The sequence below is a fragment of the Barbus barbus genome (genome assembly GCF_936440315.1).
Source record: "Barbus barbus genome assembly, chromosome: 2".
Taxonomy (NCBI): domain Eukaryota; kingdom Metazoa; phylum Chordata; class Actinopteri; order Cypriniformes; family Cyprinidae; genus Barbus; species Barbus barbus.
The window spans coordinates 33,896,020-33,919,450 of NC_136730.1; the positions used below are offsets into that span (position 1 = coordinate 33,896,020).

Sequence of the window (23,431 nt, forward strand, 5' to 3'; positions counted from 1 at the left end):
AATTTTCATGATTTTAATGAATTAGACATGTTTTTAGATTAATAGCATTTAATTTGACCATTAAAAAAAAAGAGTCCAGAAAAATTCAAACGGAAAAAATTTAATGTAGAAAAAAATAAAACGGAATTTGGGGAAAAATAAAACGGATTTCATAGGGCCCTATATCTGGAAATATTTTGGTTATGAAGCAAATGAGAATATCAACAAATAGAACTTTGGATTTTAATTAGTACATGTATTAGTAAACGTTAGTTTCAATTAACATTTAACTAAGATTAATAAAAGATTAATAAATAAATCAACAAATGCAGTATCTCAAGACATTTTTTTGTTCATGTAAAATATACCACATGTTCTCGACTTGTTACATTTATCTTTAAATTAAAAAAATTACCCCCTTAATATTGTGGCAGTTTTTTTCACCGTGGTATCGACAATGGTATCGAGTATCGATATTTTTCAAGGTATCGTATCGAAGTTAGAAATTCCAGTATCGTGACAACACTACTTGAAATAAGACAAAAATACTTATTTTGTCTTATTTCAAGAATTTGTAAGAAAATCTATTTTGCAGTGTGAATGAATGAATAAGGTATTTAAACTTCGCTAACACTATAAAAAGGGGGAGGAGACCGAAAGAAACTCTGGGTTTACCGAAGAAAACCTGCTCCCGACCAGGTTAGGTTCACAGAGTAAGTTACTACGGTAACTGACTCAGAATATAAGTTACCTCTCTTTCAGAAACGGGCTTGACTTACCCTGCTTTCTCAGGTTTGACAAACCTCCCATTTTGAAACCGAAAACCCAGAGTTTCCCTGATTTCAGGGTTTTCACTTAACCTCCGTTCTGAAACGGGCCCCTGGACAAGAATCAACTAATAATCACATTAAACAAGGACAGGAAACAAACCAAACAAGGACACAAGAGGCAGGAACACATGACACACATGACAGAGGACTGACATAACTCCCCCCTCCCGGAAGGCCGGATAGCCCACAGGAACAGGAAGCCCTCCTGGGCTAGCTCGGAAGCTGAGGCTTCTTCTGGGCATGACAAGGAAGAAGACAAGGAGTTCCGTGACAAGGAGGCAGGCGGCTGGGAATGGCCTCCGTGGCCACAACAAGAGGAGTCGCCTGCCCCAGACGAGTCTCCGTGGACATGACTGACCGACATGACAAATTATAACTGTTCCTGAGGGCAAGACAAGACTTAAAAATCCATGACTTCGGGGACATGGCACGGAAAATAATTTGGAAAATCATAAATCTTGCACTGTACCCGTTTTTACATAGTGTGAAGAAGCAATTGCATATAGATCCTCTAAGTTGAAGTGTTGGTAACATATACTTGACAATGATATATACTGTGATCCATGATTCTATGTTTATATCTCGACAATATACCACAAAAATGATGCCTACAGTACCTGCTAAAGATGAACATGGCAGATGTTCCATCACAAAACATATGCACATGAACCATCCTAATGTTCCCATTTCAGAGAAATTGTAAAAGCCATTCATACAGATCCTGAGTATGCGCACAGTCCACTACACCACAGCTTTGACAGAAATGGTTAATGGTGTTGTAACAAAATATACGTTTCTAAGATTTCTTGATCTATTTTGTTTCTTTGTAAAATTGGAAAAAGATAGCAATGCACTAGCCACACTGTGAGAAGCATACTTATTATGCATTAAATATGCATTCCTCTTTTTGCACATTATTCACTTAATCTGCTGTACCAGCAATCAGAGGTCAAGTATCCACTGGCTCCAACAGTCTCAGAGTGTGTTCATTGAATATACATAAACTTTAATGTTATGGTAATGTAGTCACTTGAGTAAGCAATTGAAATCTCTTCAGCTCAACAGTTTAACCACATACTGCAAAAAGACTCCAGAGCCTTGTTATCAGAGGATTCATCATAACAGCAACAATAGGTGGAGTTATCCAGCAAATTTGACCTGAGAAAAAATTGTGTATTGTCATCCAAACTTCCAGAGTACTCTTCTTTTCTGAGCCTTTTTCGTAGATATACACAATTAAAATTCACAAGACTTTCTCTTGTAATTGGAGATGAGTACTTTGGCATGCCCAACTTCTAAGTTATCACTGAAAACTATGCTCATCAGGATATTTCATGGGACTTAAAGGAGTATGTTCAGTAGTACATATACATAAACAGATTAATAGTGAAAGTATTTAATGGTGCTTTTGTAACATTTTCACACTGTTGCAAAAATGTGATATAGCCGCCACAACTATGCTTTACTGTAGCTGTTATTATGATGTTCTACACGTTAGCTTGGAGGCAGCTGGTTTTGCCAAACAAAGGAAAGGGTTACAGTAAATCTCTTTCCTTTTGCATGCTGACTGGCAAACTAAGGCAGGGTTGTTGAATGAATTTTACACAGGAGCAGCCTTCATTTAGCCACTCTACCAATGAGATTTAGTTGATGGAGTGCTGCACAGATGGTCTTTCATCCCACAAATGTTCCCATCTACATATTGGAACTCATTTAAAGTCACAGTTCACCCCAAAATGAAATATTCTGTCATCATTTATTCACCTTCATGTTGTTCCAAACCCATAAAGACATGCTGGGCAGAATGTTCATGATTCTCTCACCAATGCAATGAAAGTGAATTGTTAAAGGAGCTGCTCTTATTTTGATCTATTCCTTCACCCATAATTCAGTATGGAAATGGTTGCAGAGAATTTTCAGCTTGTAACTTTTACATCATATTGAACATAAATTAAGCATGACAAACAACTATGAGCCTAATAAAAAACAGCCTTTATAAGACATGAAATTATATGTTTGTGTAAAACAAAAAAGTTTTATGTGTCACCTCCAAAGCATCTCGGTGTCTAATCAATGTCTGAATGTGTGCACTTATTTTCATTCACTGGTTCCCTATTTAATGAGCTATGTGGTTCCACTATGTATAGTGAATAGCAAATGCATGAACCAGTGACAGATTTTGAAAATGGTTATTTTCATCTGAACAATAAAGGAGTTGAATACTTTAAGAATGATTATTTATTTTAAACTAAAAATAATAAAAATAAATAATAAATAAATAAAAAACTTTAAAACCAAACACTTTTTGTATTCTTAAAGTCACCATGAAATCAGAATTGACAGTTATTATTTTTAATTAGGGATGCTCCGATCAGGATTTCTGCAGCCGATACCAAGTACCAATTTCTTGTCATGGTGATCGGCCAATACCGATGCCGATGCCGATGCTTCAAGCTTTATATAACATATGTAATAATGTTATATAAATAATCACTTATTATTCCTTATACAGTGAACATTTTAATATTCATTATTAAAATGGCAACCATCCGCACCGCAAGCCGTAACAGCAGCACCTTTTTAAGTGAGCAGCGCATCAAAACAGCGGAGCGGATCACATAACAAGCGCTCAGGGTTGTTTATGGTACATATCTTTCAGTGCTATATCCTCATATCTAAAGCTATTTTAACGTGCTCTATTCAAGCCCTTTCAGCTCCGTGCGTTTTCTCTCTCTCTCCGGACGCGCGCAGGTGCCTAAAATACAGCAGAAAAAAAACAACAATGCTGCAAGTATAGCAATGCTGCACTTTTTCGTACTATGTATTTATCTATCTATAACTTACGACTCAAACCAGATGTAACAAGACGTTTCTGATCTACATTTAGCATTATTAATCTGTAGGCTATGAACATTCATATACATATATATATATATATATATATATATATATATATATATATATATATATAATATAAATTGTTGTTAGAAGGCTAGGTTGAAATTTAAACTTTGAAACTGTTATCTTTCTTTTTTGCTCAAGATGAGAAAGTTTTGATTAAACAATGTTAGAGAGAGGACAAAATAATAGTAACATTTAAACTCATTTAAACAATATGGAGAAGTCTGATGTAACTCATAAGGTTTAATACTGTCCTGAAGAGGAAAAAAGAAACTGAAACATTTAAACAGAGTAGTTTCACGGTTATCCACGAGCACTGCGTATAATCCACCGGTCGGGTAATAAAAAAATGCATTCTGATTATTTGCGAGTGGGTCGCGGGTAGATAAAATAAATCATAAATGATGCAATATTAACAAAAATTTTTTCATTAGGCAGACGATTTAATTTGTGTGTGTGTGTGTTCGGGAAGTTGCAGTGACAGAAACAGTGACATTCTAGATAAAGTTTAAAAGGAGTAAAGCCTCTGTTAATGCTATTGAGTAGGCTAATATGGCCAAAGATGATATTTTGTTTTATAAATAAATTTTCATAGAGCGGCCGCGATCAGCTCCGGTGCCCGTGGAGCCGTAACGCACCAGACGTGTGCAGTGATGCGCAGCTCTAAGGTCACTGAATCTGCTGTTAAAAAATGAACCATCCATTCATCATATCATCATGCAAAACATACACGACATATAACAAATTTTTCATTGTTTCTTGAAACATCATAGCATTTCCACACCGGCGATGACTGCAGCATATGTCCCCACACATTATATACAGTGTCACGTGTTGACATCATCAAATTGCGATCGGTACGTGAGATCGGCCAAATGAGTACTGATCGAGTCATAAAATGTTATTATCGTCCGATACCGATCTCCGACCGATCAATCGGAACATCCCTATTTTTAATGTTTTTTGTTTTTTTTGCTGTGTTTAGTACAAATGATTGATCCATGTACCTCATTAATTTTTTACATTTCAAGTGCCCTTGTGATCTTTAATCAAATACACTGTGTCACCTCCCCCTTGCAATGACCCTCTTCCTTGATGGCATGTACACCATCTGGGCAATGATCCCTCCCATTCAGCAATCTGTCTCAATCAGATTTGCCTTAATCTTTTTACACATAAGTTGTCTTTGTACAAATAAAACTTCAAGTTTTATAACTTAAAATGTTGTCTTCATTACAAAAAAGCATTTATGTAACCAAGCTCCAAAAATGGCTCATTTAGATGCTGTGGGAACTGTGACAAAATACATAGCATACGACTGCCTCTAGAGCAAGACATATTTACATACTTTGATATCATCACAATACAGGCCCTGCCCACTGGCATCCAGTCCTTAGCGGCTGGCACCTGTACAACTGACGCAAGCATCGATTGTTTTAAAAGCAAACAGAAACCATTATAATAACTGATTTTAATAATCATTTAATGATTAACTCAAACTGAGTTGTACAAATATTTAAATTGCACATAAGGCAGTTTTATGTCAACGTTTTAACACCCCAATTCCAGAAAAGTTGGGATGTTTAGTAAAATGCAACAAAATCAAGAATCTGTTGTTTGTTAACTGTCTTTAACCATCATTCAATTGACAAAGGTACAATTAAAATATTTCCAATGTTTTCACTGAACAACGTAAAAGTGTATATAAACAATTTTTCATTTTGATGGCTGCAACACACTCTACAAAAGTTAGGACAGAGGCATAATAAAATAGAAAAGGTTATAGAATATCCAAGTTAAATTGTTTTGAAACAGTTCACAGTCAGCAGGTGAATTGGTAATAGGGCTGGGTATCATGACTGGGTCGTGGATTACCACTTTGTGCCAAATTTCTTGAAAGAATTGGCAGACTAATCAAAAATCACATATCTCAATGCAAAATGGCAAAGAATATAGGTCTTTCACCAACTACCACACATAATTTTGTGAAAAGATTCAGGGAATCCAGAGAAATCAGAAATGAATGTAGGCCTGTCGCGATAATTAAATAACTGTCTAATCGCGATTATTTGATCTATTTGATTATTGCGCTTTTTATACGGCACAAGTGAGTCATACACCAAAAGAAACAGAAGAGCGCCAGTTTGGTTTTCATGTGAGGGACAGAATTATATTTACATTGTTAAATTTTCATCATCTTCCTTCTGCTGCAACTGTCAGTCATTTGCCACTCAGCATTCATGTTCACATTCAGTTATGACAGTCAGCAAGGCTAAAACTCTCTCTCCAAGATGATATATTCCCATCATAATACCTGATGTGTAGATAAAGGTCTGGTGATTCGCATAAAATGACTATATCTTGCTGGAGTTCATTGTGCTCTCATTTCCCTTCTCTTTGTTTGAACTGTCTGGAGTGCAGCTCCCTGTGACTTATGTTGCTTCAAGCACGTCATTCCGCACCCTACATGTGCAAATGTGCTGCGACTCCATGTTGCTTCAAGTGCACCATTTTGCACCCTGGATGTACATAACAGCGTTGTGCTGCTTTGTTTGAAGCGTTTTACATTATCAAAGTTTTGCACATAGAAAGACTATTAGAAGCCTTTCTTTTTCTCATGATTTCTATCTTATTTTCATGAATGTATTTTGTAAGAATACAAATAGCTAACAGAATAAACTTGTTTAAATTGTATAAGGTGTACCAAAGATTTTTTGTCAATATATAGTTTTTGCTGCTAAATTATACAGTCAGCTAGGTTAATTTCATAGCTTATATATTTTTATTCAAATTTAGTTTTTCTCTGTAATGAGGAAGTGAGTATTTAGTGGATCGTGTTTAACAAAGGGTTTAAAAAAGAGTGAGCATTAGTTCCACAAACACAGTATTGATATTCTGAGGTGTAGAAAAAAAATAGCACTGTGTTGGATCTGTATTGGCCAATTCTTAGAATTTGGAATACTCTACTATGTAAATCACACTGCAATGTAATTTACACTGCAAAATAATAACTCAAAAAAGATTAAAAGATAACAATTATTTACTGAACACTTAAATTAATCACAATTAGGCTATATAATGAAAGCCATAAAAAACAGACAATTAATCTCAATAGGGTCTGGCTGCAGACTTGCACTTGCACTCTCAGACACTTGCACTCTCAGACACTTGCACTCTCAAACACTTGCACTCTCAGACACTTGCACTCTCAGACACTTGCACTCTCAGACACTTGCACTCTCAAACACTTGCACTCTCAGACACTTGCACTCTCAGACACTTGCACTATCAGACACTTGCGCTATCAGACACTTGCGCTATCAGACACTTGCGCTATCAGACACTTGCACTCTCAAACACTTGCACTCTCAGACACTTGCACTCTCAAACACTTGCACTCTCAAACACTTGCACTCTCAAACACTTGCACTCTCAAACACTTGCACTCTCAAACACTTGCACTCTCAAACACTTGCGCTATCAGACACTTGCGCTATCAGACACTTGCACTCTCAGACACTTGCACTCTCAAACACTTGCACTCTCAGACACTTGCACTCTCAAACACTTGCACTCTCAAACACTTGCACTCTCAAACACTTGCACTCTCAAACACTTGCACTATCAGACACTTGCGCTATCAGACACTTGCGCTATCAGACACTTGCGCTATCAGACACTTGCACTCTCAAACACTTGCACTCTCAGACACTTGCACTCTCAAACACTTGCACTCTCAGACACTTGCACTCTCAAACACTTGCACTCTCAGACACTTGCACTCTCAAACACTTGCACTCTCAGACACTTGCACTCTCAGACACTTGCACTCTCAAACACTTGCACTCTCAGACACTTGCACTCTCAAACACTTGCACTCTCAGACACTTGCACTATCAGACACTTGCACTCTCAAACACTTGCACTCTCAGACACTTGCACTATCAGACACTTGCACTATCAGACACCTAGACACTTGCACTCTCAGACACTTGCACTATCAGACACTTGCACTATCAGACACTTGCACTATCAGACACTTGCACTATCAGACACTTGCACTCTCAGACACTTGCACTCTCAAACACTTGCACTCTCAGACACTTGCACTCTCAGACACTTGCACTCTCAGACACTAGCACTCTCAAACACTTGCACTCTCAAACACTTGCACTTTCAGACACTTGCACTCTCAAACACTTGCACTTTCAGACACTTGCACTCTCAGACACTTGCACTTCCGCGGGTGACGTCAGTAATGAGTGCAAGTGTCTGAGAGTGCAAGTGCAAGTCTGCAGCCAGACCCTTCTCGTTAATCTTGATAATCAGCACAATCGTGATAATCGCCAAAGCCCTAAAACATACAATTAATCGCAATAACGGTGACTATTTTTTAGACAATTAACCGTCAGCCAAATTTCATAATTGTGACAGCCCTAGTTGAATGTGTGTGACCTTTAAGCCCTCATATGGCATTGTATAAGATACTGTAATGCTAATGTGAAATATAGCCACATGGGCTCAGGAGTAGGCTACTATGGAAAACTGTTGTCACTTAACACAGTCTGCAGCTGCATCAAGAAATGCAAATTTAATCTCTGTTACACAAGGAGAAATCTATACATTAATTCTAGGCAGAGACGCCTGTGAGTTCTCTGTGCCTCAGCTCATGTTAAATTGTCCAAAAGACAATGAAAATGTGTGCTGTGGTCAGATGAGTCCACATTTCAGCTTGTTTTTTTGGAAAAACAGACATCAAATTGTCAGTCCCAAAGACAAAAGCGACCATCCAGAATTCAGTCTGTGACAGGTGCAAAACCAAACGTTTGTCATGGTATGGGCTTGCAGCAGTGCAAATGGCATGGGTGATTTGCATAGGTACCATTGACATTGAGGCATATATTAGGATGGTACAGAGACATATAATGCCATCAAGATGATGTCTTTCATGAGATGTCCATGGTTATTAGATCAAGGCAGTGCCAGGTCTCACTCTGCATGTGATACAACAGCGTTCTGTAAACACATGTGAATATGACTGACTGGCCAGCAGATCTGCCTCCAATAGAAAATGTATGGCCTTTCATGAAAAGGAGAACAGGGTACCCCCAGGATCCTCCAAATGAAATTCAAGGCTTTTTAAGACCTTTTTACTACCATTTCAAATGAAATTCAATGCCAACTTCGTACCCATTCCGACAGAAGTATGAGGGGAAAATGTCAAATCTGTATAAATTTCGAACCCTAGAAAATAATTATGTACAAGTAGGCTACTTGAATTAAATAAAACATTTTATTTAAATTATCAGTTATATTTAATACATACGCAACAGCGTAACACACATTTGATTTGTAATAAACAAATAAATTTGAACTTGGTGTTGAACACTACAGCCTTCGCAGCTCTTGGTTTCAATTGGCCTTGCGGTCATTTCCTGGCACAGGCTTGACCCAAACGTAATTCGGATTCCTTGGCCACAGCGGATTAAACCGACACTTTCTCATTTTATATAATATTACGAAATATGAAATATCCCATTATATAATATTGTGAAATATTATTGCAATTTAAAATAATTGTTTTCTATTTTAATATACTTTAAAATGTAATTAATTCCTGTGAAGCAAAGCAGTATTTTCAGAGTCACATGATCCTTTAGAAATCATTCTAATATGCTGATTTTTAATCAATGTTGGAAACAGTTGTACTGCTTTTTTTATTTTATTTTTTATACTGTATTTTTTGGGACCTGTGATATTTTAAAAAAATAAAAAGTTAAAAAGAACAGTGTTTAGTCAAAATAGAGGTTCTGTGTTACAATATAAACTATTCAAAATTTGGGGGTCAGAAATTTTTCTTTCTTTTTTAAAGATACTTTAAAAAAGGTTTAAAGAAAGTTAAATAAACTTTATTCAGCAAGGATGTGTTAAATGGATAAAATTGATAGTAAAGACTTCTATTGTTAGAAAATTTCTATTTTGAATAAATGCTGTTCTTTTAAACTTTTTATTAATCAAAGAATCAAAGAAAAAAGAAACACAGGTTCCATATAAATATGAAGCAGCACAAGTTTCAACACTGATAATAAATCAGCATATTAGAATGATTTCTGAAGGATCATGGGACACTGAAGACTGGAGGAATGATGCTGAAAATTCAGCTTTGATCACAGGAATAAATGCTATTTTAAAGTATATGTATTAAAATAGGAAACCAATATTAGAAATTGCAATAATATTTCACTATATCACTGTTTTATCTGTATTTTTGAAATGAATACAGCTTTGATGAGCAAGAGACTCAAAGTCAAACACCTGATAAATAATTGACCTTGTTTTTGAGTCTATAATATAGGCCTAACATAATATATTATCAAAACAAAACTGATAGAATAGAATAGAATACAAACTGAAGCAAAACTTAAGCTGAGATCTGTAAGTTAAATATAAAAAAGTGAACATATGAATTCTTCTATAGCTGTCTAAACATCGTTATGAAGTACAGTTTGTACAGTACTCTTGTGTGTGACCGTACGTTTCAGAGTTTTGTTACCCATCCTCCATTATTTCCAGCACTTAATCAAGCCACTCTTCTTTAATACAGGAGGACGTTTTATTTCACGTCATTGTGTTTGTGTTGTCTCTCGTGTTGACCGCACCGCAACCATTGAAGTATTCAGTTTCTACAGCGATTCATTTGGTGCACATCGTGCTCTTTCTGTGAAACCGGTTCTAACTCTGTTGTGACATCAGCTCTATAGCGGTTTGCCTGAGCCTTGGTATTCTTTCCCTTTTACTGGCGGCATTCAATCAAACGCGCGGCCGCGGTGGAAGAAGAGCGTGGTCGCGCGTGCGCTCAGCTTAGAGAGAACATTGCGTGGGAGCCCTGTATTTAAGGTAGCCCGTCGGGCAGGGCAGTGATACATTTTGCTAGCCCGACTGGAAAACGCAATAGCCCCGGGACGTCGGGCTAGCGATTTTGCGAGCCCTGCATAGTAACGGGTGCGCACGCTTTCGCGCTTTCTGCTATAACGTGGAGCGTGAGGTGCACTCAAAGTTACGCTGCATGAATTTATAATTAGCCTACATTAGTAACAGTTAATTTTGTTACGGTATGAACTTAATCCTAGGAGAGGAAAAAAAAAAAAACCTTTGCAACGAAATCCAAGACTTTGTATACCAAATTCAAGGCTATTAAGGCCTTAATTTGAGATTATCAAATTTAAGACTTTTTCAATGCTTTTAAGACCCCGCGGGTACAACGACTATGGACTGTTGAGCAGCTGAAGTCTTGTAACGTGAGACTGGGCAAAAATTTGGCTTGCAAAATTAGCAAAATTAGCATCCTTAATTCCCAGATAAAAGGAAAGGTGATTTGACACAGTGGTAAACATGCCCCTGTCCCAATTTTTTTGGAGTGTGTTGAAGCCATCAAAATCAAAATTGGTTTACATTTACAAAATAAAATTAAGTTGGCCAACATTGAAAAAAAAAAAAAAAATTCTTTATACTTTAGTACAAAGATAAGCTAAAGCTAAGCTTTCTCATTAGTTATTAGTTCATCTCCTGAGTCTTCGGGTTTGAGTTGTTCGTTCATCACGTGACAGCCCCATATGCTTAACCAATGCAGTCTGAGCCGGAAAGAGAATTGATTAGTTCATCTCCCGAGTCTTTGGGTTTGAGTCGTTCGTTCATCACGTGACAGCCCCATAAACTAAAACTATGCAGTCTGAGGGAAAAAGACTTAATAATAATAATAATAATGATAATAATAACCAACTCTTTAGTTTATTACCTTTGTTACCACATTCAGTGTTGTGGAAAAGAACCATCATGACAGAAATTCACACATTTATAAACTGTAAGAAATAAAAAGCATTGGTTAAGCATATGGGGCTGTCACGTGATGAACGAACGACTCAAACCCGAAGACTCAAAACAGGTGAACTAATTCAGTGCAGAACCTATAGGATGTTGCGCACGCGTGACTGAACGAATCACTCCCCGAGACGACTCGTTCTTCCCGAGTCACATTAAAGATTCGTTCAAAATGAACAAATCGTTCAAGAACGACCCATCACTAAAGCCAAATAGTATTTATTTCAACACTGAAACAAACGGCGGGTGGGTGGGTCTCTGTCTTAATTGGAGGTGAAAGAAGGAGAAATTAAGATTTCTGGTCTGTACAACCTGGAAGTATTTATATCACGATCGGTGCTAAAATGTCATCTGCATGGAACATCTTTGTAATTAGTCTACGTTACCTGAAAAATTCCCACATGGCAGACTTCGTCTTTTTCGATGGGGGAAAAAGTTCCAGGGATTCCTACACACAGGTGACTCTCACTGACTGCTCGCACCAACCGGAGGGGGAGGGGTCATGTGACTCTTCGCTGCACACAACTGAGGCAGTCCTGCACTTTCCGTCTTTGACAACACGTAAAAAAACTGCATACCGCAGAAACGGTATAATGGAAAATTTTTGTGGTTTTGAAACCGTGACTTTTCCAAACCGCTGTACAGTATACCTTGAAACCGGTTATCGTCCCATGCCTACATGTGAGGATGTGAGGATATGCGAAGTACAGTAAATATCCACACGGTGCGATGACTGACAGCTACACATTCACCTCAAAACTTTAGATTCATTATCCTTCCACTTTCTGGAATTGGGGTTATATTAACAGAATTTTAGTAACTTTTGTTGAAAGATTAAGCAGCCGCTTCATCTCAAACTGTTCATAAACAAGTTCACAATGCTTTATTTGTATTTGTAAAGTTTTTATATATATATATTTAACTATTTTTGTGCAAGAAAAAAAATTCTATTAACAGTATAAGTGAACCTCAAGGAACATATAAAAAAAAAATCCATGTCATGACCGTTTGTTTATGGTTTGTTCACAGTTACAGTGATTCAGAGTCGGAGTGAATCAGAGTTAAAATGCCCTATACTGTCAATATGAGAAAAGTAACAAATAAATTTAATTTCAAACAATCAAATCAATGTTTTTTGTATAAAGTATAAAGTATTAAAGTACTGAAGTAGCCTAAATTGAATTGACTGTATACAGAACATGACCCAGATACAAACAGTAATCTCAGCCAACTGTATCTCTCTCTCACACACACACATGGTCTTATTTCCTTCCGCAGGCACACAGTGTCAAATCTGGATTGTGAGGTCCTTCTCACACTTGAGTTTGTCTGTTGGAAGTTAAAAACAGGATGTCAGACAGGGAGGGATGCTAGACCTCAATGTCGTTCTAGCTGCTCACACCTGAATTTGTGGGGCAGCTATATGTCAAAATAGAGTCAGTATGTTTCAGAATGTGTGTGCATGTGGGTGGATGAACTGACATGAGGTTTTTATCCCATTAGCTGCTTTCATGAGAGCAATCAAAAATAAAGCTGATATGGACTTGATCCAGCAAAACACAATGGACTACATGACCTCAAACTTCCTTTTACTAGACATATCTGTCAGACTACAACAACCCAGTCAGATTAGTGTCCGTCTGTGACTATAGAGTAGTCAGGAGAGAGCCCCTCCCTTCAGTGGGAGCCTTGAACACTAACCTAACCATAAGCTATATTTGAATTATGCTATGAAAAATCACTGGAAGTTTAGCAATAGGTGGGATTCCTTTACAGTCCACTGATTTTTATTATCTCTGTTAACGATGACTGACAGTCATTAAATTCACTTTAAATGATGTGAGGATTATTACATAATGTGCACAACGTGACCAAAGCTAAAATGCTCTGTATCTTTTGAAAGAAATAGATAGGAACCATTGTGATTTTAATAATTTATCCCAATGCACTTTGAATGTTTTCTTTTCCTCGCCCTTGTGAAAAAGAAGTACACTTTAGAAGTACACTTTTTAAATGAGTACTTTCAATGTTTTCAGGGACTTAAATACAATTAGCTGAACTTTAGAGTTATATTTGAAGAGTTAATTTGCAACAGATAACTCCGTTTTTAACAATTTTCAAAAATGTTTTTTCATTGTGCATTCCAATCAATCTCAATCAAACTGGAGTTGGGTTATTTTGATTAGGTTACTGGGGTCGACAATATAATTGGCCCGGTGGCCCGGACGTACTTTTAAAACCGTCAGGGCCACCAGATCGCTCCAACCACTAGCCCGGTGGGGCCAGTAAAAATAATGCCTCGATTAAAAAAAGTCTAATTTCACATTAATTACCTGTGGTTCTGTGTTTTGATTTCTGTTTAATCGTCTCGGTAACCACTGCTAACACGTTACGTGATCCCGACGGCCTTACAGATGCAGCGGGTTTATGCGTCTGCACCGCCTTGCTCGCTCCCGCGGTTACGCGCGCAAACTGCACACTGCTGCTCAGCACCTACCTATAGCTACTATTAAGCTAGGCTACATGTTTCTGAATCCCACATCACCCGGCCAAACGCCGGATAAAAAAGAGAAGGCAAGGAAGAGAAAATCACCAGAGGAATTGAGGGAAAGCGAAAGGGAATACGAAAAGAAAAGGCAGAGAAAGTTTCAGCCCCAGTGGCGAGACCGCTGGAATTGGCTGGGCTTAGGGGTGTGCGATATGACGATTTTTGATCGTGGACGATAAAAATGTCTCCACGATCTGCTTTTGAAGAAATATGGTAGTATCGTGCTACAGCACACATTATGTCAAATACAGTTCTGGCGCCTCCGTCTCTATTTACTGTACAACACGACATACAGCAGTAGAGTTACTCTGACAGGACACTGCACTTATTCGCGATCGCAAAAGTACATTGTTTGCACACAAGCCTTGCTGGTTAAATGTTTCATTCGTGCGCTGGTCTGACGTGCGCTTTTTCTGAGAGCATACACCTGAAGCACGCGCACTAAAAAGCCTGTCTAACAGCGCCTGATTACTCAACTAACTTATCTTTTGCGCTAATACTGTCAAAACACACAAGGTTTACATACAGACTCAGTTGGTTATCTCTAAAATGAAAGTAAATAGTTAAGAGAGAAACGGATGCGTGCCTGTATATTAGATGCGTGCAGCTCTTAAAGGGACAGGACACTAAACATGCTGTCGACTGTCATTAAAGGGATAGTTCACCCTAAAATTAAATTTCTGTCATTATTTACTCACTCACATGTTGTCCCAAACCTCTATTAATTTCTTGTGCTGAACCCAAAATAAGACATTTTGAAGAATGAGGGTAACAAAACAGTTGCTGGTCTACATTGACTTTGATAGCAGAAAAGAAAAATCCTATGGAAGTCACTGTGGACCAGCAACAGTTTGGTTTTCCACCTTCTTCAAAATAGCATTTATGTTCAGCAGAAGAAAAACTCATTCAGGTTTAAAACAACTTTTGAGTAAATGATGGTATAAAAATAAAACATTATAATAAAAAATCAAACCGCAAAGAGAAAAATCACTCACTATTCTTGACTGAAAAACTTTAATACAGTTGCTTTAGGAATCAGTCTATCTAGTGTTTTATTTTTATATTTGTTCATTCAATTTCATTGAATGCTCTGCTAAATACACCTATTGTACCTGAAAATAAAGCACTGTTTGTTTATTATGCGTATTTGTAATTTGTATCTTTGTTCTTATTAAAAAATAAGAAAGATAGAATGATGACAAAGATTTTTATCTTCGCCCACTTTGGCCTAAATATCTGCCATGTCTTTTTTTTTTGTTTTTTGTTACCTTGAAAGGCTTTGTCTTTCTAGTTTGGCTGTAATGCTCAGACAACTTGTAAAACCAACATGACAAAGAATCGTGATAAAATCGTGAATCGTGATATTTCAAAAAAAAATCGTGATATGATATTTTTCCCATATCGCCCACCCCTAGCTGGGCTACGATCAAGAAAAAAAAGAGGTTTACTGTGAGCTCTGCAGATCAATGCCCACATATGCAGACAAGTAAGTTAGAGAAAAGTTAACGTGTATGAAACCTATGGTATGAACATAATATAATGAATTGCTGTGTGACTACGGAGAATGAATCCTATGCAATAGGTTTATTTGCACTTGTTTCATGTTTTTGCACAGTTTTGCTGCACTTTGCACTAAACCTACCTTAAAAAAAATAAATGTTATTCATGTTGTTCAAGCAAACTGTTCTTTTTCGTGATTATTGGGATCAATACCCGACGCGTTGACCTGGGCCAGTGAACTTCAAAAGACACTGGCCCGGAGGGCCAGTGGCAAATTTCCCTTATTGTCTACCCCTGGGTTAAAAATAACTAAAAAGTACAGCTAACTAACGCAATACAACACAATAAAAACATGATAACAATAAAGAACAGTTTTGAAAATGTTAAAAAACGTTTAATGTTTTTGCAAATAGACTCTTTGTAATTGTAATGATAAAGTTGCAATTTAGTACAATATAAATTTAAATAGTACAATTTAAAATGTATTGACTTAAATTGAATTTGTGTTTTAGTATGTTACACAACCCATCAAAAAAGTACTTCTTCAAAGCATAAAAAAGATTAAAACATAATTTGAAATTTACTTTAAAGTGCATTTGACATTGTTATTACAAAGTGCACCTTTTAAAAGTTTACTTCAGTGTTTTTTTCTTTAAAAAGGAGAGTATAATTTAAAATATACTTAATACTTAATATACTTAAAATATAAGTGGCCTTTTATTAACTTTTTTTTTTTTTACCAATAGGCTTACACTTTTAACAATACAATTTTAAGAATTAAATAAAGCAGACTTCTTTTTCACAAGGATAGACATTCCCATCCACTTTTCAGAGTTGTAACCTCTTCGAGTTTGTGACAGTGGGACAGCCAGAAGCTTTGCTCTAGATTTACTCTTTAAAGGGAAAAAAAAGAGCACTCCACCCATTCAACACACTCAAGGCACTTTGGTAAATATTCAGCTTAAAAAAAAAGGAAAGCACTGAGACATTTAGGCCGAAAAGGTCTTCCAAAGCTGCCTCACACCAACTAGAATTTAAATGAACAATTTTTTCAATCCTCACTGCTGACAGTCTATGAATTATTACAGTGTTAAGTACTGTATATGCCACCCAGATTTGAGAAGTCATTAAATGAAACGTCTCGGTTACATATGTAACCCTCGTTCCCTGAAGGAGGGAACAGAGACGTAATGAGAGACGTAACGGAGACGTTCCTTCAGGGAACGAGGGTTACATACATTCAGGACTTACTGAAACAGTTCTACTCTGCCATCATTGAATCCATCCTCTGCACCTCAATAACTGTCTGGTTCAGCTCAGCTACCAAATCTGACCTCAGAAGACTACGGAGGGTAGTCCGGACTGCTGAGCGAATCATTGGTACAACCCTCCCCACTCTCCAAGAACTGTACTTATCCAGAGTGAGCAAAAGGGCTGGCAAAATCACTCTGGACCCCTCACATCCAGCACACAACCTCTTGTGTGTTACCACCTGGTCGACGCTACAGAGCTCTGAGCACAAGAACGACCAGACACAGGAACAGTTTCTTCCCTCAGTCAATACATCTCATGAACACTCAATAAATAAATGTAGAACACACAACTAATTCATTATCCATTCACCACACTCACTTATTTTATTTTTATTTTCTCATTTCTAATTTGCACATACTTGACCTGTACGTACATAGTCGCCTATATTATATATTATATATTGTGTATTTTTTATTTTTTTGCTGCTTTGTACATTGGTTATTGGCTATTTCTTGTTATTTTGTTTTATTACCTGTGTCCTGTCCTGTTACTGTCTTTCTGTTGCACTGTGGAGCTTCTGTCACTATAACAAATTCCTTGTATGTGTAAACATACTTGGCCAATAAAGCTCATTCTGATTCTGATTCTGATACGTAACCGAGACGTTCCCTATCAGTCGGTCACTCCGAGTCACGTCGGTGAATGACGAATTGGGATCCCTACCAAAGGGCCATGGATACGGCCCCTTCCAGTGTGATGGCGTCCACTATCCAGTGGGCCATCCTCTGCTTGGAGATGGCATTCCCCTTCTGCCGGCCTCCGTGACAGACAAAGAGCTGGTCTGAGGTCCTGAAGCTTTGCGTCCTGTCAACGTAGCATCTCAATGCTCAGACGGGACAAAGCAAAGCTAGGGCTGGGTCTGCCTCCTCCGAAGGCAGCGCTTGCAGACTCACCACCTGGTCCCTGAAGGGAGTAGTGGGAACCTTGGGCACATAGCCAGGCTGGGGGCCTCAGGATTACCTGGGAGTCAGCCGGCCCAAACTCTAGGCACGAATTGTCGACCGAAAATGCGTGCAGGTCCCCTACCCTCTTGATGGAGGCCAGTGCAAGCAGGAGCAGAGTCTTCATTGAAAGAAACTTCACCTCAACTGTCTGCAAAGGCTCAAATGGGCCCTGCTGTAGTGCTCTGAGCACTAGAGACAGGTCCCAAGAGGGTATAGAGGGGGGCCGTGGGGGATTTAACCTTCTTGCCCCCCTAAGGAACCTGATGACCAAGTCATGCTTACCCACCGACTTCCCTTCCACGGGGTCGTGGTTGGCAGCAATCGCAGCCACATAGACTTTAAGGGTGGAGGGAGAAAGCCTTCGCTCCAACCCCTGCTGCAAAAAGGACAGCACGACTCTGATCAGCACTTCCGGGGGTCTTCTCAGTGAGAAGAACACCACTCGACGCACAGGTTCCAGTTCAAGGCGTAAGCATGTCTCGTAGATGGCGCTCTCGCCGAAGTGATGGTGTCAACTACCTCTTGGGGTAGGTCACCTAGAACCTCCGTGTCCCGTCCCTCGTAAGCGCCTCTTGAGACGGATCAAGGCCAGGCGTACTGCTAGCAACTCTAGGCAATTGATGTGCCAGTGCAGTTGGGGGCCCGTCCAAAACCCGACACTGCAAGCCCGTCGAACGTGGCACCCCAGCCAGTGGTGGAGGCATCCATGTAAACCACAGCATGCCTGGAGACCTGTTCCAGGGGCACTCCCGCCCGAAGAAATGAGAGGTCTGACCACGGGGTGAGGGTTCGGCGGCAGGCCGGTGTGACTTGGACCTAGTGAGTGCTGCGTTGCCACGCCCACCTCGGGACTCGGCCATGGAGCCAGTGTTGAAGCGGTCTCACATGAAGCAGCCCAAGCGGCGTAACTGCCGCCGCAGCTGCCATATGTCCCAGGAGCCTCTGAAATTGTTTCAGTGGGACCACTGTCCTGTTCTTGAACGCAGCCTCAAGCAGTTCAACACCGACTGAGCACGCTCCTGCGTTAGGGCGTGCTGTCTGATTGACTGAATCCAACTCCATACCGAGAAAAGAGATCCTCTGCGTCGGGGAGAGTTTGCTCTTTTCCCAGTTGACCCGAAAGCCCAACTGACTGAGGTGCGAGAGCACCAAGTCCCTGTGTTCGCACAACTGGTCCTGAGACTGAGCCAGTATGTCGAGGTAGTTGAGAATGCGAACGCTCTGTTCTCTCATGGGAACAAGGGCTGCCTCCGCAACTTTCGTGAAGACACGGGGCGACAGGGAGAGCCCGAAGGGCAGGACCTTGTACTGATATGCCTGTCCTTCGAACGCAAACCGCAGGAATGGCCTGTGGTGCGGAAGGATCGACACATGGAAGTATGCGTTCTTCAGGTCAATCGCTGCAAACCAATCTCGGGGATGGATGCACCCGAAGATGCATTTCTGCATGAGCATCTTGAACGGAAGCTTGTGAAGGGCCCGGTTCAAGACGCGCAGATCCAAGATTGGTCTCAACCCACCGCCTTTCTTGGGTTCAATGAAGTAGGGGCTGTAGAACCCCGTCCTCATATCGGCTGGAGGGACCGGCTCTATCGCATCCTTCGCCAGGAGGACTGCGATCTCTGCACACAAGACAGGAGCATCTACTGCCTTCACTGAAGTGAAGTGGACGCCCAAGAACTTGGGAGGACGCCGGGCAAACTGAATCACATAGCCGAGTCTGATGGTCTGACGGAGCCAACAAGACGGATTGGGAAGCGCTAGCCAGTCTCCCAGAAACCATACAAGTGGCACCAGCGGAACCACCGACATACCCGCGGTGGGGCAGCGAGGGGGAATGCAGGGACCTTGCTCGGGCGTCTCCTTGCCGGTCCGAAGCGGGGTCAGCGTGTGTGCAACACCAACCTGCGTTCTGGCAGAGGGTGCGTGAGTAGTACGATTGACCACACTCTCGAACCACCCACAGCTGCTCACTGGCGAGAGAGGAGGGTGAGTGTGAATCAAGACTGGCTCGTCCACAACTCCCCGTCCCCTCTGAGGACCCAGAGATAGAGGAAACTGCTCTTTTGGGTACCACTGACCGGCTCCACAGCGCTGCTTTGCTGGAGGCTGCTGCGTTTGCAGTGCGGGAGCGGCAGCAGGGGGCCGCCCTTGGCGACTAGTAGACTGACGGCGGCCGGGTGGAGGCAGCTGCACGCCGAGGCAGGATGTGCCTGATGGCCACAGTCTGCTTCTGTGCAGCGGAGAACTGCTGGGCGAAGTTCTCCACTGTGTCACCGAAAAGGCTGGTCTGGGACACAGGGGCATTCAAGAACCGCATCTTGTCAGACTCCCTCATGTCGGCCAGACAAGCCAGAGATGGTGTTCCTGGAGCAGAGACCGCGCAGTGACCATCGTCGCTCGTAGCGCGGGGTCAGTAGCGGTACGAAGGTCTCTGAGAACTTCTGGGTCGTGCCCACCCTCGTGCAGGTCCTTTAGTGCCTTGGCCTGATGAACCTGCAACAACGCCATAGCGTGTAGGGCTGAAGCAGCTTCACCGCAGGCCGCATAAGCACTGCCGGTCAGGGCCGACGAGTACCTACAGGCCCGGGAGGGGAGCAACAGCTTTCCACACCAGGTGGCAGCGGTATTTGGACACAATTGCATCACAACCGACCGCTCCACCGGCGGGATCCCCGTATACCCCCGTGCTGTCCCACCGTCGAGGGTGGTGAGGGAGGACGAGCCACCGGATCGGTTTCGGCCAGTGAAAGGTGCCGTCCATGATCCAGTGAGCTCATCATGCACCTCCAGGAAGAAAGGTACCGGGGTGGGGCCCTGAGAACCAACGCGAGCCACCCCGAGAAACCAATCGTCCAACCTTGAGGGTTCGTGACGCGGTGGAGATTTCCACTCGAGCCCGACCCTCTCGGCGGCCCGGGCAAGCATAGCCACCATTTCCAGATCCGAATCTGGCATCGTCGGCCGCCCAGAAGGTGGCAGCGGTGCCTAATCATCATCTCCAGAAAGGTCTGGCTCACCCTCCGATGCAGCGATCGACATCTGATCGTCAGGGGGTGCACCAAAGGATACAAGTGGTACCCCACGAGAGGGTCCAGCCTGTTCCCTCGGCAGCTGCAAAGTGCCAGTGGAAGGAAGAGCCCTCGGAGGTTGGTTCCTCGGAGGGGAATTCCTCACCATTACCGTAAGACCAGTCCGGCTACTGTCAGAAGTAGCGCCCCCCCCCCCCCCCCCCCCAGCTCCTGCCAGGTGGAGCCCTAGATCTAGGCAGAGGCACGTGCACCCCACCCCTTTGCAGGAAACAGAGTCTGGTCCGCAACTCCGCGACGGTCATTTTCCTGCAATGGGAGCATGACTCGTCCACGAAAGCCGCCTCAGCGTGATTAACGCCCAGACACGAGAGGCAGCGATCGTGACCATCAACCAGCGCCAGGTAACGACCGCATCCAGAAACGCAACCCAAAAACCTGTGAATGCTTTTTCAGAGAAATTACTCTTTTAGTGTGCTGAAGCCCACAGGGGAGATGGCCGCTTGCAACACAATCAGGGGGTAATGCAATCCGATGTGTGCAATCCACTCGAAAGGAAGGAACCACTGCCGCTGAAGCGCCATAACACCAGCACGAGAGACCTCCGGAGAGCGTGCTTGACTCACAGACACCGTAGTCGAAAGGCTTTGTCAGGGGCAGAACGATGAACCGCTCGGCTCCGAAGCGAAAAGCTGAATATGCGCTGCACCTGCTGCCTACTTATACTCACGCTGTGATCAGCGGCAGCTGGATGCAATAATCGCATGCCAATGTGCATTGGCTCGTTTAGATACACTCGTAGTGGATTGGTCTCTCTAAGCGAGATCCCAATTCGTCGGTCACCGAGGTGACTCGGAGTGACCGACTGATAGGGAACCAATAGTTTATAAAGTACTATTAAAAAAAACACAGTGTGATTTGATAGCCACTGAAAACTACAAGCTACAAGCAATGCAACTATAAGCACTGTATCTATGTAAATGATTGTGTAGACATGGTCACAATGCAAACAGAGATTCCTTAAATTTATGCAAGATGGAATTTCATGTTGTTCATAAATGTGCAGACATAAACTTGACCCATCTTCCCCTACATCCCTTGATTTCTAAATTAATACCATATATCAGATCACACAGAGATTTCAATGTTTGGCTCTGTTTTTTTGAAGTGCTGCCTGGTTTGCTCTTTCACCCTGGGAATCTCATTTCACTCAGTATGTGGTATGAAATCCTGAGACCGTCAACCACAAAACCTTAATTAAAGCAATTATGCAGAAAACAAGCGAGGGCTCAGAGTTTTGGCAGAATCATACACACAGTACAAAGCATCATGCGAAACCCCTTTTGAATTGAGATTTGTTTGTGGTATGTAGCTGACTCCTCTTTATTTACTGAACATATTAAAAATGTATATTTGTCAGATGTTGCAGAACGTAATGACCATATCAGATGACAGGTATAAAGGCCATTGCACAACTATGCAACTAGCCATCTCAGTGACTAAGAATATCTTTCAGGTTATGACTAAATAGGTTATCCTACCTTCCTGGTCATCTTCTGAAGATGGTGTCTCAAGGCTACAGGCTGGAGATCTGTCTGAGAGACTCTGCTGTAATGTGATGTGAACCACCAGAAGCCTGCGCAGACTAATCAGATCAGAGTTTTTCAGGCCCTGCTCCAGCTGTCGGAGGACTGTCTGTCCTGGCTGACAGGTTAATACCGTCACCTTTAAAAAATGTAAATTCATCAGCATTAGTATGCAAGTCAAAATTAGCAAAACAGGCATGTCTGTTTCTAATAATTCACTTTATAGTTTATCAACCCTGTTTTGGATAAATGGATTCAAGATTTCAAAGCCAACAGAAAGCGATTTTGAGAAAACATGCTACATTTGTTCCTCTGTAACTCACCAGTCATGGCAGAATTCTGCTGACATTTCCAAAATAATACACACACATACTCACACAGAGTACCCATACAGGCCTCAAAGCCAATGCACTGTAATGTCCCTGCTTTTATGACTGCACGGATGAAAGCTGATTATGGTCATTAACTGTCTCTCTTGTTGATATATATAACAACTCAGAATGTGAGGGAGAGATTTCTCACAAACTACACAGCACAAAAACATCTTTCTCTGTGGTTTAATTGTGTGAAGAATGAGACTGTAGAACATATTTAAGGATACAAATAAATCAGTCTTCAAAGCTGTGTCCTGTGCCACAGAAATAACTTGTACAAATCATTGCTACATGATCTGTCTCATATTTGAACAGAGAGTCACAAAGAGAGTGCTACAATCACATACATCAAAGCTTCTGTGTTCCTCTCATCTTATGATAGACATCTGTGGCATAATTACTATAGCACTGTTGTATCTATGTCACTGGTAAGTGAGACCAAACCCATATACACCATATAATCCCATTTAGGACACAAAAAATATTCAGTATAATCTGATTAAATGCACTTGTCCTCTGCTGTGCTTCCTGTGGGGGGACATTAGTGC

General features: G+C 41.0%; 1 protein-coding gene across 2 annotated transcripts in view; it reads right to left on the reverse strand.

Annotated features, from left to right (window-relative positions):
• LOC306843745 (meiosis 1 arrest protein-like) overlaps positions 1-23,431 on the reverse strand; it is a 50,906-nt gene that overhangs the window by 23,756 nt on the left and 3,719 nt on the right. For both annotated transcript variants that reach the window (XM_079375394.1, XM_079375393.1), the window contains exon 4: positions 22,465-22,648. In XM_079375394.1, coding sequence (XP_079231520.1) covers positions 22,465-22,648 — 184 coding nt within the window. The remainder of the gene's footprint in view (positions 1-22,464; positions 22,649-23,431) is intronic.